The 18751-nt window shown below is 37.0% G+C and overlaps 1 protein-coding gene and 1 pseudogene across 2 annotated transcripts; one reads left to right on the top strand and one right to left on the bottom strand.

Annotated features, from left to right (window-relative positions):
* The first annotated feature begins 8522 nt into the window (after positions 1-8522).
* Positions 8523-11681, top strand: LOC120347594 (glutathione peroxidase 3-like; annotated as a pseudogene). The gene is made up of 5 exons (XR_013479005.1): positions 8523-8748; positions 9103-9252; positions 9957-10160; positions 10437-10561; positions 11246-11681. The product of XR_013479005.1 is annotated as a glutathione peroxidase 3-like (transcript).
* Positions 11682-15347: 3666 nt separating this feature from the next.
* LOC120348006 (glutathione peroxidase 3-like) lies at positions 15348-18316 on the bottom strand. The gene is made up of 5 exons (XM_039418118.2): positions 18185-18316; positions 17597-17746; positions 17032-17235; positions 16397-16521; positions 15348-15999 (listed from the first exon to the last, which is right to left on the bottom strand). Exons 2-5 carry the CDS (start codon positions 17621-17623, stop codon positions 15888-15890), a joined length of 468 nt encoding a protein of 155 aa, XP_039274052.1. The 5' UTR covers positions 17624-17746; positions 18185-18316; the 3' UTR covers positions 15348-15887.
* Positions 18317-18751: the final 435 nt, after the last annotated feature.

Below are 18751 nucleotides of genomic sequence, written 5' to 3'. Positions count from 1 at the left end.
GAACCAATCGAAAAGGCGACAATCATCTCATTAGGTAAACGATATAATGATGTGACTCCGAAGCGTGGTGACATGTCAAAGATTATGGTATAAGCAAGTTAATCCTCATATTTTCTGCATGTTAAGAATGAAAACAGAGACTAATCCCGTGTACGTAACAATAAACAATACGATTTACGTAAAATTCTCACGCACCGATACGCAATTTCTGAGAAAAATTGGATAGAATTAGAATATCTTGATAAGGAAAGTAAAGTTTTAAATCTGGTTGGTGATATCAGGTCGACTACGGTTTGAATAAATTTCGGTGTTCGGGCTTGTCAAGTTCGAGTACAGGGTTTGATAATAGAATTGTGTATGCTACATGAAAACCGAATTGGTTACTATATTCGGTTGCTAACTTTTGTTATTGGTTGCTATTCTGCCGCTGTCTTATTCATTTAGATTAGAGCATGTTAGATTATCGCCCCACCATCCTCTAAGTAAGATAAACAAAAACAGTGCCATCGCATTGGTGGTCGCACAATAACCTAACTTGACATAAAAAAAATCAAACTGGACAAAAAATTAGTTGTAAAACAATACCAGAACATTCACGCTTTATTTATTCTGCCTTTAACCTCCCAAGCAATTCAGAAAATCAGTAACTGAGCTTACTTTCTACCTGGCTATCTATTCAAGACGACAATAAACGACTGAAACAACAGAAACACAACACAAATGTGTAACCGTTTTCCCCCTACCCACCAACTTAAATATAATTATTTTTAAAAAAAAGTGATTTATATTCCCGTGCAGATGGTAAGTTACTTTTTAGAAAGTTACAACCAGTTTTAACGCTGATAGCAAAATATCTACAACCCCCTAAACTAAATAAAAACCTAGTGGGTATATTGTGTGTAACAACTGATCCCTGCTTAGACATTAAGAATTCTTTTATGCAAACCATATACACCGAAATTCCCATTTTTACTGCACAACATACGGATCGCAACAAAAGAAATCGTATTTTAACCGAAGTTTCGAAAGGGCGACAAATGGTCCATCTTGAAGCTGATAAATCGATTTCCCAATACCTTACTTAAGCTTTGGTGGCTTCATTATCGTTAATGGAAGATTTCAAATACAATGAACGTAAGAGGTAACGAACAATGATCGGAGCAGCTTCATAAATATGTCATTTGGATCGAAAGTCATTGTCGCTGAAACCCAATTCATTATCTTAAAAACTAATGTATTAAAAACGGGTTAAGTTGCATAAGGCAACTCTGCTGATGATAATGGACTTTTGGTTAATTACTGATCATGCATTAGTATTAAAATTTCGACTATTGCATTTGTTCGAAGCTAGCAACAAAGCGCACAGCACTGAGCACAATCGTCTCCTTAATTCAAATTTGAAAGCAAATCCGGTAAACGCTATATGAAAATGCAAGGCATGCGTACGATAGTATGGAATTGGGGCTTGTCATAAATACGAAACAAAAAAAAACGGGGCAGTCTGGTTTGGAAAAACATTTCGATCCCGAGGTTAGTAATATTCAAAATATCCAATTTCTGAACAATATAACAGCAGTACATCGAACATTGGATGTCTAATTGACATATTGAACATATAATAATAAGTATGACATAACAATAAAGTAGTTTTCTCTCTCATCGAACTATAGTAAAGTGAGTCGCGAATCGATGATAAATGAACGACTTTCAAAATAAAAAACGATTTAGTGCTGACATTGAATGAAAAAAATATTTCTGACCGCCATACTGCCTGACTGGGAAACTCAAGTCTACCGGGCGGGACGCTGTGACAGCTTGTCAAAAGCGGACTGACCCGGCTAAAACGGGACGTATTGTAAGCCTATACTTGCATATCTGCAGCGCGGTAAGGAAGCTGTCTTCTCTCAGGCTATTTTAGAAATTTAAAATAAAATAACTAACTAACGCGCAATTCCTCTTTATAGTGTCAGTAACTCTTAGCATTTTAGTATATTCCCTCGCAGATCATTTTCTTTAATTACTGAGTGAGTTCTGCTGACCTTTCCTTGAGCAAAAATTCCTAAAAAAAAATGTTTTGTGAGCAGTTGCCTATCTCTGCAGCAACTACGTCCTGTTTTTTTTTACCAAGTTCGTCCTAACAGGACCATTAATTAACCAACTAACGTAATTATAGTAATTTAAAAACAAAGATGCCATGCCACCTTATAGCCAAACTTAAACACAGTTCTCGAAATTCTGCAATCGTGTTTTGCCCTGTAGATTATAAAATCACAACAAACGTAAAAATCCAATTACACATTTCACGGTAATCACTTTACAAAAGTGACGAAGCGTGACATAAAAGAACACGCTTGATCTAACATGATTATATAATACTCGAGATTGGGTCAGCTTAACTTCTATAATATAATTTGTAACCATGTAATTTAATGTGTGGCACCGTGTTACTAACAACGTTCTAGAAATTTCAAATTTTAATAAAATTTGGACTGTGATCCCTTGCAGTTGTGAGAGCGTAGTATGTTGTAAACGTAAAGACTGAATAGAATCTCAACTGTCTGGAAAAGATTCGGGCGGATTGTCACATATCGACCGGCCCAGCCGTCACTGTGCGCATGTTTTGTGTAGGAGTCTCACACATCATCATATGTGTCATCATAACGAAATTATATTGCACCTCAAACCCCATGAAAGTTCCCAAAATATGACATAAATTTATATGAACTCAAATAAAATAAAAGTTCGGTTCTCGGGTCCTTATTACATGGATTTCAAAGATTCGGGTTGAAACAAACAGGATATTCACAAGGCTTCACTGACGCTATAATAACAATTGCACAGGAAGAATACCCTTCAATTTGACTTCCATGGTAATAGAAAACGCAAAGTTTATATTTTTAAAACAATAAGTATATTATACCTAGCAGAACCAGGGCAATGATTTTAGAAAGCTCTTTTATATTTATATTTTGAGTTGCGCTAATGATTTGGTTTCTGCGGGACCAACTACTTATCCTTCTTCTATACTTTTGTGTCGACGGATCCGTATGCATATATTGCCAGGAACTATGAATGTTGAACTATGTATGCCTGAAGAAGTCTGACCTCGGTCAGACGAAACGTTACATAAATATAGTTGTGTTAGTGTGCAGCAAGACTCTTGAATCACTTGAATATATTTTAGGTGTTATGAAATTCAATGTTGGCGATTTAAATTCAAGCATCTTTGCGACCAATGTCACAGTGACAAGGGGGAAGCGCAATAAAGAGTAACCAGTTCATTTGACGACGTCACAATGCATTCTCATTTATTCAATCACAATTGATAATACGTGGTATGAACTATTTGATTTTAGCAAATGACTGCTTTATTCATTGTACTCATTGCTTAACGACAAATAAATGGAACAATTTCTCTCCTTTGACTCGGAATTAAAACGTGTTTGCCCACAGCTGGATAAGTCTTCAAAACTGACCCATTTTTGTTATAATATGACGAGAAACGTTGACAAGGCACGTTTACGATATTTGAGTAAGTAGCTACGGACCGCATTTGGCGCTTTAAACAATGAAAATGCAAATCGCGTAAACCTACTTTTTAAATCGTTTCTTGCTGCCTCACAACACATACAAAGTAGAATAGGCGTTTATGGAACCTTTATTTGCTAATGTATTAGTATTATATAGAATTGTTAGCGTTTATCTAGATTCTATATAATAATTTGGTCAACAGTAGGTCAAGTTTAAGACTTCGTGTAAATACAAATATTCATGGAAATTTAAGAATATGACCTATATTGTTTCACTGCATGAATTCATATCAATTGGTAGGTTTTTTCATTGCGACTCATATTCATGTACATACTCATAAGATGTGCAATGTTTGGTTTTACAGTCATGTCACAATCAATTTTTGAACCCCAACACAGCACTGTACACCTCAGAAATCACCATTCCACATTACTTCAAATATGCAAATTCACCCAAGCTAGACCAAAATACCGTTCCAAGTAGAGTGAACCACCTTTTTTCGGTATTTCAGATCGACAAAGTGAAAAAATACATATATATACTCTTCGAAAAAGTGAAAAAAAGTATATATCTCTTTAGACAGTTCACAGGGGCAGTCGAAGGGGTATTTCCTGGCTGCCCTAAGTTTAATGTTTTTAACAAGAATTCCGGCCAGAAAATTTCAATATCTATGACGAAAATACGATCGATAGAATAAAAACCCCGAAAAGCAGATTTTAAAATAAGGTAACTTCCATAAGAATATATATAGAGTCTCTGATCGATCGTAAAAATCAATGATATTTTCATTACAAAACCTGTTATTCCTCGGCACGTTGGGGATTTTGCTCCATGCTAGGCTGTTCTTATTGTTGCTAGGCAATGGAACATGGAGTGTTCTATTTTCAAATTCGGACATATTTTTGCTGGTTTCGCAAATTTTATAACGAAGATGTTTGATTTTAATTGTATTTTTTATTATTATAAATAATCATATGGCGCACCAGGGACTCTCGTCTGGTTACCATTCTATGTCGGGCATGGAATTACATCCGGGATTAGTAAGTTATTTGTTTTCGGAAGCATGGACTTGACTATATATATTAATGAAGGCCAAGACAAATCTTCAACATTTCAATAACCTCCAACCGGTATCAAATAACCGCCAACTTTTGCGTAGCACGAGTTCGCAAAATCAAAACGGAAAACATCCCTCACGCTGGATAAAAATAAAACATCGAAATTTATGATTAATTATCAATCTCATAGGATCCATAGAAATAAAGTTAGGATCAAATAAAAGTAAGAGCGACAACAAAAACCCTTTTCACTAATTCCAAAGCAATTGATCCCGTGATTGGAGATAAAAGCGATTTTTTCAATACCAACAAGACGAATATTATTAACAAGAATAACAACAACAAGAGAGCTATGCTCAAATATATGGACACGTAGAGTCACATAATTTTGATGACGTCATAGCGAAAAAAAAAGTAATAGCCTTCTGGAGAAAATTTTTATCTTTAACCACTGAAAATTTCAAAGCAATTGGTCCAGTATTCGAAGAGAAAAGCGACTTTTTAAAAACGTGTCAAAGAACAAGAACAACAACAAGAACATAATATTGAAACGATCGTTATGTCCACTACTCATTCTGGTTCTTCTTCTCTTCTGCCAAACTGTATCCGCCAGATGTCGTAGAAAAGATTAAACTGCACATGGAACTATCTTATTGCAACACTCTGCTGCCGCCTTGCGAGCAACCTGCGCTTGAAACTTTGGATTCCATCACTGGATGCAGGAAATGAGTTTTCGCATTTTTTCTTTCTCAGGTATCATTTTAAACATTTTTGTAGGTATGGGATCTATTTCCAAAATATTTTCAATATCTATAAACAAGACTATGCGCGTGGATATCTACCAGCTCCCAATTAGTAATAAGTACCGAAACTTGCCTACTCACTCAATTTCAGACAACATCGAACACCAGTTTCATTAATATTTATTCTCAGAACCAAAAGGAAACGTATTCAGTTAAGGGGTGCAAAAGAAACGAGCAAAGTCTTCAGATTTAGATGCCAGGACTGCAAAACTGTCTTCTTTTGCTTTGATGGTTAATGTATTGTGAGGCTTATTGTGTTTATATTTTGAACGACATACCAAACTCACACACATATATATAGCGCACTAAATTCGAGCGCGCGGGGCCTCTGAAAGGCATGATCCGGCCCTGGCTAGCGATATGGGTCTATCCAAAGTATGTTGCATCGAACACGTAGTAGGCTACTCCATATAAGGCCACTTTGTGAGTTGATCATTTGTGTTATTTTGCGTACCGGTAATAATAATTTGTGTTTCGTCGATTCGACATATTTCAACGAGAGAGAGGGACATAGATTTATTATAATCTTCAACCAAGCAGAACATTTGTAAATACGACACAGGAGGTTAATATCAGTTTGATTCTGGTTTCTGGTGGAATATAGCGATGCGAACTAACTGGTCGTCGAAGTCAGCCAACAAAATCACATGCATTACAAAATTATATAATGACCCCTAAGAATAAATTGAACTTCTTTAATCACTATATCTCAAAATAATAAGAGATGCGTGAAACAATTACATACGTGGACAAACCAACTTATTGGGTCGCGGGCCCTGTTTGTGAATCTTGTTTTTGACAGACCCCAAGTCCCGACTTGTACTAGTCATCATGAAAATGCTGCCTCACACATTTAGCCTGAGAGATTCAAGAGTCTTGCTGCACACATCTAGGTCGTTGAAAAGGACAATAAAAGTTTAATTGCCTTATCTGACAGCAATGGATATTCGTCGCAACGCTCAACCAAAAAGATACAATAATTGCTTTTTGATTGAAATCAATCATTAAAGATCGTTCAGACTCTTTTCATATTATTGCAATCCCCGGTGCAGGCATTACGGGCCCCCAATGGTTTGCGGACCCGAGATTGGGAAATCTTGCTGTAGAGTAAGATAGAGGAGAAGATTTCAAATACAAAACAAGCAACACAAAGTAGGGGGAAATAAGGATGGCATATCCAATCAATGGTGTACATATAACACAATCGAATAAGATTCAGATATTTATTTTCATCATGAAAGAATCGGTAGGCGAAATAATTTAGTATATGAAGTATATGAAGGCAGGAAAATAATAATGAGATAATACATAATGAAAAAAGGGTGCTCCGGAAGTCTGCGCACCAAGATGTCGCACAATCTGAATCCAAACCAGTACACACATACTATGTTCAGGTTGTACGCCAACTTGGACCGCATACTTCTGGAGGTCCAGAAGGCAAGCTGTTTCAATCCAGAATAATTTATAACTATATTCACCCATTCATATCACAGGGCAAAATGTGAAATAATTTAAGGCAATTCCAATCGACCGTACTTTCAGTATTTTGCTTATTCATTGGAATTATAGTATTTAATTTATTTAGAGGATTTGTATATTTTACAATCCATTATAGTACAATCCGTTGATGATCCACGACAATGGGCAAAAAAATCTCTGGTAGAGCGAGACAGCGTAAAGTACAATAAACTTTATACCGCAGTAAATTATAAAACGCGTGCGTTTTAACCGAGCAGCCCCCTAGTAACTGCAATGGTTTCATCCGCACCTTTGAAGACGTAAAATATTGATTAGGGCGCATAAATGAGTGTGCGTAGATTCGCAGACCCCGGCTAAAATCCGGTTAAGATATTTAACGTTATAATAACACATCACGCTTCAGTCAAACTCAATCAAAGATATAAGCACTATCATCAAAAATGATTTGAGATCTACTCATAAATTGACTCAATTGGGGGCTCCCGAAGTATGCGAACCAAGATGGCGGACATCTGAATGTAATATGTGTACTAGGTTAGGGTTAGGCCATAATTTTAGGTATAAATACTACGGGAGGCTCTTGGCTAGTCTTCGAACTGATAATAGGACTAAAAAAAGGAAAATTGGAAAAAAATTATCGCCTAACCCTAACCTGTTACCCATGTTACGTTCCAATTTCCGCCATCTTGGTTCGCATACTTCTGGAGCACCCTCAATTGTCGTATATTTTATGTATTATTTTATGTACCGAGACCGCATGCGATATCAATCTTGGATCTTTTGTAGAAAAACCCCCACCACTAATGCAAAAAATGGGCGCTCCAGAAGTGTGTGTTTGTTCGCCTACTTTACATCAAGTTGTGTGACGGAATTGAAACCTATTGGGTATATTGAAACCTATGGGGTATATTCATTTGGCTAACAGAGGCAGTCCCTGAACTCGTAATAGAACCAAAATAAGGAAAATTGGAATAAAATTATTGCCTAACCCTAACCTGGTACACACACTACAGGAGTACCGAAATGACTTACTGTAATTAAAAATTTAATTTAATTAGAATTACCAGAATCACAGTTCCGATGGATAACAATGCATGTGGTATAATATTTGCAGAATAACGTGCAGATATCGCTGAGTCAAGTTCTAGCAATAAATTCGATCAAAGTCCTCAGATAAAAGTCACAAGACACCTAAGATTTTATGTCACTTTTATATAATTCCAATATTTTCGCTGGCGCAAACCATGTGATTTTCCATGCTATGTTTGCGAACCATCTGCATAGAGTAAACAACGGCAGTGTGTATTTAAATCACATGCTGTAGTATGTTATGCAGTACCAGGGAGTGTCTGGTTCGAAAATAAAAACAGTTAGTGGTATGCAGTATGCTCTTAGAAAACACGAGTAAAATTTATTTATTTCAGTATGTGATGACAGTCTACAACTGTCAAGATCAAACCCGGGCAAAGTGTCCTTTGCGAGTCTATACTTTACAATACAACTTTGAATTGTCATAATTTTATCGTTTTCTTTTTACATTTGAAATCGAGTATATTTATTCATAAGAATTTATTTAATGTGGAGCGGCCACGATATGTGTATTTTAATTAAAGCGGACTTGTTATGATCGTTTTGCTTTAATCAAATTGCACGCATCATCGCGTAAAGCAATGCGCTACAAACATTTCCCTTCCTGTGATATCGAACCAACCATTGTATTAGATATATGATAGCGTGGGTGTATAATTTGCTTCATTCTTTTGGCCGCATCGAGGAGAGAAGATCTCAACATGCGGGATAAGGCTGCGTTACTGCTGCTACTCCAGGCGGTTTTTGCCGCTGGAGATACAATGTCAAAATGCGATATGACTATGGAGGTGGGTAGAAATAATATATATTCTTTTTAGTTAAGTATTTTGTATTCATTCGGTATGGTGATGACCTAAAGAGGTTTAAATATTAATCAGATTCGATTTCTCGTCTGAAATCTTAATATATTCAATTATTATTCATTATCAATTTTTCAGGTCATTATTTGCTGCAATAAACGTTGGTTAAGAATCAAGCTTGGGAAAATCCTGTTATCTTTCTCTTATTCCCAGTGTTATAATTTTGTTAGTACTTGCAGATTTAGTCTGACACCAGAAAATCCGGTTTTTCCAAATTCTCTTTGACTGTAGCAGGATTTAAAATAGTCAATTTAATTACGTTATTTCATATTTTTCTCGCAGGGTTCGATATATGACAATACAGTTGTGGGACTGGACATGAAGGAAGTTGACTTATCCATGTACAAAGGGAAAGTCTCAGTTGTTTTAAACACCGCCTGCTACTGAGGCGGGACCCCGACCAACTTGCCCGGCATGAATGCACTTCTCGCGGTAAGATTTTCATTTTCTGCAAGAATTCAGTATGACCACACCGTTGAGACTCTATACATTTGCAATAATTCCGCAACTAATCCGATGAACAAGATTTTAAATACAAGAGAGCTATGCTCAAATATATGGGCACGTAGACACACAATTTTGATGACGTCATAGCAAAAAAAAGTAATAGCCTTCTGGAGAAAACTTTTACCTTTAACCACTGAAAAGTTCAAAGCGATTGGTCCAGTAATCAAAGAGAAACAAAACGATCGCTATGTCCACTACGTGTCCAATTAGATGTTAGTTATGCAAAAGCAGACGCTTAACTAACGAAATTATTGCAAGAAATTCTGACGAGAAATGGTGATTGCAATCCGTCGTTCCCGTGCGACCACCACGAACGATTTGATACATTTACCAACGTATACTATGCAATCCGTTCTGTTTATCTGTATTATATATTCATTATTATGGATACATAAATTAATGGCAAACAATTCTATAATGTTATTGTAAGTCAGTATTACAGTAATCTAACCATCTTTCAACGTATTAATGATATTAAACAATTCCTAATGATATTAATTGGCCTTGACAATCGGAATGTACAATAGTATCACCAAGTGATATTTGAGCAAACTAGATCATTTAATCAAATTCTTGTAAATTGCCTTCATGCAAAGTAAAATAATTTTGATTTTTTTTCTTTTACACAGAAATACGAGAGCGCCGGTGTAGTTGGTCTTGGTTTCCCCTGCGACCAATTTGGTCTTCAAGAACCTGGGAAACCAACTGAAATATTGAACGAATATAAATATGTTCGTCCTGGAGGCGGTTGGACTCCACATACCATGTTTAAGATTTTCAACACTATAAATGTGAATGGGAAAGAAGCCCATAAAGTGTATCAGATGTTGAAGGTGAGACGCCTATTCGTCTTTCTGCGAATTCTTATGAATGTTTATATTAAGATTATTTATCTTATTTGGTATTAAGAAAACTAAGTAGCTTAGTTCACGCAACCCCGATTGGCGACCTACACCAATGACGTCCAAAGTATGACGGTGTTGAGTAAAAGCCATTTGAGCCATTTAGTGAATTTTTAGCATATGGGATTTGTTATTAACGTATTCTTCTTTCTGGAGCCCCTTTATTGCGTTCATTTTCACATCTGTTTCGCATTCAATCATTTTTAGGGAGCATGTCCAGCCTACACAGAAGATCTCGGTGACAGTACCGGTTTCTTCTGGACTGACGTACAAGCTCGTGACATCACATGGAATTACGAGAAGTTCTTGGTGGATATGAACGGAAAAGCAAGGTATCGATCAAATTTCTTTTACTTTCAAAATTTACTCATGTAATAAAATTACATCTTGTCATTATATACGCTACGACTGACTGAGACGATTTATGTAATTTGTATTTGCTCATGCATTGAAAAAATTGAACTAGATTTATATCATCCAACAAGGTCGACGAAAGTTTGTAAAATTTTACACGCGCAGCGTCATTTTAGGTTGTGTGGCTTCTATCACATTTCAATTCTTTGATACAGTGTTGGTTACAAGTCCTCCAACCCTGGGTCAAGTCGAGTCAGTGGTCACTCAATTTTTGAGTCGAGTCAATCACTGATTTTAGTATCACTTTCAGCCACTTAATGACTCATCCGAGTGATTCCGTTTAAATGATTCGAGTCAGTCCAATACTGCTTTGATTCAAACAAAATTTAAAAGAAACATAGAATCAATGACAAAATGGGGAGAAAATAGAATATATATATATATATATAGAAAAGAAGCTATCTAGATTCTAGATGAATACCTATATTATTTTTCTTGAATTTGAACCATTGTAGGCTATATTTACGTCACAACAAAAAAACAACGCAATTTCTTGCTATGCGATAAGCTGTTTCCTACTCACTGGAATAGCACTTTTTAGTGTTTTATACAATGAATTTAAAAAATAATATCTATACTTAAAGTTTTATTATTTTATACAGGTACCGGTTCGCACCTAGTGTTACTTTTCCGGAAATATATCAGTATGTTGACGAACTTCTTAAAGAAAAGGAGATACAAACTGAAGAACTACCCGAAACCCGTCGTCGATTTGTTTTGATATAAATATTTCGAACCTGATGCTGTTTCAAAAACTATTTTATACTTTAGTAATAATTAAATTGTACTGTAATTTCACTTATTCTGTAATAATATTGCAACGTTTTATATCGATGCCAAATGTAAACCATTTTATGATGGTGACTTTTTAAACGATGTTTCGTGGAGGTTACTTGAATCGTGTTTGTTCTATCACGTGACTTGTGCATTCGTCCGTGACTGGAAGTTACACCATGGTATTTATATCAGCAATATATAGATTGTAACTGATTTGCAACATTTTTACAATTTTGAAATCAATAAAATTTGACAATATGATCTGCTGATCTGCGTATTCAGGGTACTGCCAGTGCTGGATTAACCATTGAGCAAAATAAGCACGCGCGTAAGTAGGGCACCAAGGAAAACGGTGCACCACACAAATTTTCATAGATGCAATGAATGTTTCCCCAAGAATCGATTTCCTTTTTTATTTCCGCGATAATTAAAAATCAGCAATATTTGTCAGTTTTTGGATGTGTTTTCAAAAAATAAGTGTAAATCAAATACCTTAATTGTCATTGTGTCTTCTAAAGACCTTAGCTTAGAGGCCTAGACAAAGGTTCTCAAACTTTTTTCTCTGATGGCTCATTTTAATAGACCTTTCCCCGACCTTTGACCGCCGAAAAATTCTTCCTATACTTTACCATCGCAAAATTTCGGGGCTATTTTAAGAGTGCTTTAGCGAGTTGGCGCCTGTAAAATGGGGTAGGTATTTCAAATTTCAAACCATCATTATGATTCATCGCGTACAACAATCTGTTTTTTAAAATTATCGGTAAAGAATTTTAGTCTAGTCTATCACAGCCAACGATCACAGCTAATTCACTAATATTTTATTACTGCAATTAAATTAAAACTCCTAGGAAGAGTGATCATTGAATTAATAGCGAATAGAGTTCAAGAACGCGAAAACGAGGTAATGTTTACGACCACGCTTGAAAATCTGTCTGAGTGAGAAGAGTGTGTGAGCGGATGCGAAATGGGAGAATTGTTACGTCACTTTTTGCACCTTGCCGATCGGCCAATGTCACAAAGTAAACAAGGAAGTTGATGCTCGGGGAAAGGTCCATTACATAAATAAAAAGCCTAAAATTAGCTATCATTACCTATAAGCGGCACGTGGTTTATTGTTTTGGATAAAAGTAATAGTTTTGAACATGTGAGCCAGTTTGTAAGCGCCAACTCTCCAAAATGCTCTGAAAAGTATAGGGAGAATCTTTCAGGGGTCGTGAAGGGGAAACGTGCATAGAATCCCAAGGAATGCATTTATGAAAGAATGGGAAACTGATTGATCATAGCTTTCTTGATAAGCTTGGGAAAAGATGACGTGTGGCATCGGCATAGAATCAGAAGAAATGAGAAAAATACACCCCAGATGCAATTTACTGCGTTTCATCTTTAGTGCTCGCGGTAGTGATAGTTTTAGTTCGCGGTAGCGGTAGTTTTACCTGTCGCGGGGCTCTTAAAACAAAATTTACGGTGTTTTTCGTTTTATTTTTAGTGTGTATGATATTGTTTTGATTTGGAAAAAAACTTAACGCCGCGCCAATTTCAACCCGAGATGTTATATAAATTTAGAAACAGTTAACCAGAGATAAGACGGCTAGTTAGCACAAGAGACAAAAAGAATCAAATTCCTGAACCTCCTTAGTATTCCTAAACTAACAGTCAGAAATTCGGTTTATAGATTCACACCTTTGAATTATCTCATGTGTCTTGTCGCGATGATTGCCTAATTTTCTCGTAAAAAATAAACTAAAATGAACCACGACACATTTGAAGGTTGAAGCAGCGCACGCGATAGTCTCAGATTAACGTCTTCCATTGAGGCATTAACCTGGTATACATATTACGTTCCAGTGTACGCCATCTTGGTATGCATACTTCAGGAGCGCCGTTTAATGTATATTTTCAGAGTTATTAGCCATGTCGTGGACTGCCAAGCGTGACGTCGTTAATTAAATAGGATTCTGATCCACGCGACCATCGTCAGTAGCGGTGGCGCAGGGGTAGCGTAGAGACGTGGTCAAACATCATACCAGGTTGAGGGAATGGGAGCAGAGAGCAATAGACGAGGGAGGAAAGGCAGTCGGAGGAACAAGTGAGTACAGCAGACAGGGTTGCAAGGATAGGTCAGCAGGCAAGCCAGATGTTGTATAGATAAGCAAGCAGGCTTGACGAGCGGTCGGAGGAGGGGGTGGTCGCCGAAGAGCATGTGAGAGTGCAGCGGCCGATGAGGTAGTAAAGCTGTAAGGATGGGGCGCGGGGGAAGGAAGGAAGCCGGGCCGAGCAAGTGAGACCAGCCAACAGTGTGAGCAAGTGAGAATTCAGAAGCAGTAGACCGCTATAACGATGCGCTGCAAAGAAAAAAGTGAGTGGGTGAGGCGTGTGCCCTCCCAAACTCCCAATCAATCGGGTGGGTAGGTGAGCAGACCCACTGAACTGAGTTGCAGAGAGGACCGAGAAAAACTCCCAATCGGGGTGACAGGTGAATATCGAAAAAAAGGATTAAGGGGCCAAAAGAAACTCCCAATCAATCGGGTGAGCAGACCGCTGAACTTGCAGAGAGGGCCGAAAAAAACTCCTATTTGGAGTGGCAGATGTGCAGGCGAATTCATTTAAGTTAAATGGAGAAAGATAGGATATATGAAATAGTACCAGCGGCAGACGCTCCATCCTTTCGATCAGGACCGAGTAACAAAGGAGAAATAAATCCGAGCAGCCGCGCAATGTATGCACTAGAAGAGCTCGACTGATATCACTTTTTGGCGCATCCATTCGATCAGGACCGAGTAACAAAGAAGAAATAAATAAATCCATCAATCACAAAAATTAGCAGATGATAAGAGAGCAGCCCCGCGCGAGCTCGACTGATATCACTTTTTGGCACCGATTTCGATATACCGGCCATACCGGTATTAATATAAATCATATTGTGAGCCACAAAATGGGCTTTTATGATGTAGCTCGTGAGTCTGTAGTTTCATTTTGATGATATTTTTAAACACGCAATATCGAGCTCTAGTCACTATCCACCGTAAGGGAAAATGTCACCTGTCGTGGAAAATATAGTCAGTCAGTCCTAAGTCCAAGGAGACCAGGAAGGGCCAAGTAAAATCGGATCGATGGTAGAAATCAGCGAAGAGAATAGTGAAAATACAAAATAATGGAAATCAGCGAGACTGTTTGGAGCAGCATTAAAAAATAAAGATGAATGAGCAGCGCGCGCAATAAAAAAAAAACTAAAAAAATGAGTGATTGAGAAAGAAAATTGAAAAGTCAAAAAAGCCGCGGCTCAAAGAGGAAATTCAGATGTGAGAAAGAAGAAAATGAATAATCACGCGCGCCTGGCTGCATCCACACTTTCCCCACAAAAATCATACAAAATAATCCTTATTTGCCTCAGAATTAGGGCCCATTCACACCAATACAATGCGTTGCGCTATATTTTACGTAGACGCAGGCGCACTGTGTTAAACTTGTTCACACTGCGGTGCGTCAGTGCATGTCGAGTCAAAAAGTCATAATTTTTAGGTGAAGGAGTACCGGTACCCATACCCACTCTGGCTCAGCAACTCGATATGCACTGTGTTATAGAAGTAAATGGGTAAGACTAACTGTTATTTAGATATAGATTTGAGGCTTTTTGTGGGTGTATAATGCAGTTCTATATCAATAAACTAGTTATTATTTTACTATATCTTCCTATATAAATTCAGATAACATAGAAAACATCAGTCTTTCTTTATTATTTTTTATATATTGGGAACCAAAATAGGAAGTGCTTAGGGCCTTTGAACGGCATGATCCTACCCTGGGTATTGCCAATATGACTCGCGAAATATTAGACTCCAAATGCTTAATTCACGACAAACGTTACGATACACGTTAAGAAAGTACAACTCTACTCCCAGTCCTTGTCTCAACCAAACAAATTACCATTAACTCGGTCTGCTAAAGCAAATTTCTGCATTTATACTGTTTGGCCTAAAATGCCGTGTTGCATCCACTAGGTATTTGATGCCATCAATGTCGGCATATCTTCGAAAACATTGAGCAACTGTTGGTATTTCCGTCATACCCTGTTTACCTGGGTGTAGCCGGCCTACTTGAGACTGCAGCATGAGAAAATCTTCATACAAATTTCTACCCATTTCTCAATAAACATTCTCAATTTTTTCAAGACTGTTTTATTTAGTTTGATCATTAATTTGCCATCATATTAACTAAAAAGACACCAGTATCATTCAAAATAAAAAGACAAGAAAGACCACGTTGTTTATCAGTCACAGACGAATGCACTAAGTCACGTGATTGAATCCACAACATTCAAACAAGCCTGACGAATAACGTTTGAAAGCTTGTCATCAAAGAGTGGGTTTCAAAAGTGTCAAATTTTAAAGATAACAGCGCATTTTTGTCAAAAATGAAAGACTGTCATTCGATTAAAGATGAATTAAAGTTGATATATTGTTCGTTGGTTTAAACTCCACCGAAGTCCGGATCGTTTGTTGGCTGAATGGGAGTCTCAGCGAGTAGCAGGTCTATGTACGGATACAGTTCTTCCAAAGTTGTCAGTTTGTCAAACCGATACCTGTAAAAACAAATATCGAAGTTGGAAACCAATGTTTTTAGTATATATATGCAAATGGAAGGTTATCAACTGGTTACTATACGAACATATCAAGTAAGCTTTCTAACTTCACAGAAAATACCATCATGAAAACCCCGATCTTGATCGACCCTATTAATTGTACGTTTTTAAACGTCTAGCTCGTTGCCGCAGTTGAAAGGTGAAATATTCTCAACTCTGCCATGCCACCGATTTCATGCCAGACCAAGGCGAACGGTAGCTGGAATAAACATCTAGCTGAGTCACTCCACAAAGATCCGTTACAAGCATCTGTAACATATTGTTTCTCAATATCGTATCATAAATTTTGGTCACCAGTATAGAAATAAGTTAACTTATATGTTTTATTAAACTATACCTAGCCTTTCCAGTTGTATCCACCAAGAATTTTTCGTAGTTCCACTGGATGTCACGAGCATTTAATTCTTCCCATTTATACCTGGTTCTCGTCCCAAGCGACTCATCGTACGCTGAACAAGCACCCTAAAATGTTTGAAAAATGGAAGTTTACTTGCAAAAGTTCAGGGACTTCGACCAAGCACTGGTTTACGTTTTTTCACCGTTGGTGTAGGACGCCGATCAGGATTACGTAACCCAAGGCCAAGGCGATTACTTGCTCGAGCAGGCAGACGCAAATACCAAATGCAAGTTGCCATATGCTTTTAGCTTATAGGTTTAGTAGCGGAGTTGTTCAGCCTTTACATATGACACTATAACAATGTATATCATCAAATACCGTTTTGACGCGGGATTGGAGATTTTCAATCCGATATTATGAGGGTAACATATCGGTTGAATCGTATTAAACAAAACCTCTCGTTAATAGGCAAATAAAATTAGAGTAAATCACAATAAAATTGATTTACTCAACAAGTCTAATTTTGGGTTGCTTGCCAATTGGAAGTTTAGTAGACTAAACCTGTTTGAGTCGAGTTCGTATTATGATAGTTCAAATGGGTTAAGTCATGCAGTAGACATTAACACAATACAAACCTTCATCTGCTCATACACTTTATGTGTCGACTCTCCATTCACGTCAATAGTGAAGAAAATATGGAAATTATCATGAGGAGTCCATCCATTACCAGGACGTACATACATGTATTCATTCATGATTTCCGTATTGCGACCTGGTTCTTGAAGGTCGAATTGATTACATGGAAATCCAAGACCAACTACACCGGCTTTCTCGTATCTCTAAAAATATTTCATGAATTTATATTTATCAAGAAGTAATAGCAGAAGAAACTAGCTGATCTATTTTGCTTGAAAGTGCTGTGAATATAATGGATTGTGCAATGCAATTAACTTTATTTTGACTGACATGAAAGGGCATGAAATACACTAATCAAAATGTAAAGTGTGCTGGGTAAGCAGACTCTTCGTATCGCAATATCTGCGGATTCGGAGAAAATTCAGCTTCGTGTTTTCGCTTTGAAGAATTCTTTGGCTATGTTCTGTTACTTTTTGCATGTTTTTTTTACAGTGTTTCTGTTTGATATTTTACTGTTTGGAAAAAAAAAACTTGATTATTACGTTTTTCTCTGTGTTTACTCACCTCGAGAAGTGCATTCATGCCGGGCATGTTGGTTGTTGCTAAACCTCAAAAGGCAGCAGTGTTCATAACCACTGATACACTGCCTTTAAATTGGGATAAATCAACTCTCAAAAGATTGAGTGCTGTCACTCTGTTGTCGTATATCGAATACTGAAAGTAAAAATAAATTTTAAAGATGATTAAAAAAATAATTGCAAATGCGATATTTCCCTCAGTTAGTTTAAAACAGTAGGTCTGTCGTTAGAATATGGATTTGGTGAAATGATAAGTTGTATAAAATTATGTGAGCTAGAATGGTACTCAGACGAAAATATTACAAAGTATATATATTCTTTATTTTGTAATACTTGAACACTCATATATTTGATTGTCATATATTATATAATGAGATAAATCTCGCCCAGCAATATGTTTTAAGAAACCATTATAGGTTTGAATTGAAATCGCCGAAAGACAATCGGTGTGTTTATGAATAATTCTGAGAACCGACGTTCATATTAATTTGGTTTTCAATACTGGTACCAATATCAATTCTGATACATGTCTTTGAGTGAAAACGTACAGAGAAATCGTATAGTAGAAACATACCTCCAACGAGTTATCACATACTGTAACAAGCGAACTAGTCGCCAGCGCAGCCTGTAACAGCACGAGAAGTGCCGCTTTGTGCTGCATATTTGTCCTCTTCTCTACTCAGATCGAAGAATAATTTTCAAAAACAACAGGCATCCTTATTTATTATCAGCCAATTTTTATATAATATATAGAACAGAGAGAAAATGTTGCGTAAGGTATAGTCGGCCGAGTTGTTAGAAATACTTGGTATGTTTATTACAACCAAAAGTTATCATCTAATGGAAAGCTACTTTGGAATGACTCGACTGGAATCGGTTACCAACATAACTTTATCAGTGGCACTGTTTTAATCGACCATGATTTCTACACTGTTTTATTAAACATGAAACCACTGTTACGTCACAATTCTCGCGATATATGGTTCGAATACGGATCCATAGATGACACATTGTAACAGTCCGCTATTTATACGACATCCCTCTATGGATGGAGATATTGAAACGACCTATACTTACCCCTATTCGCTGTACCTTCAACCGTCTGCCATTCATGAACGTTATAGATTCTCAACGCATTCGT

The sequence above is a fragment of the Styela clava genome, chromosome 11 (assembly GCF_964204865.1).
Source record: "Styela clava chromosome 11, kaStyClav1.hap1.2, whole genome shotgun sequence".
Taxonomy (NCBI): domain Eukaryota; kingdom Metazoa; phylum Chordata; class Ascidiacea; order Stolidobranchia; family Styelidae; genus Styela; species Styela clava.
Note: the sequence above shows the minus strand (reverse complement) of the source record. Positions and strands in the feature narration are given on the sequence as shown.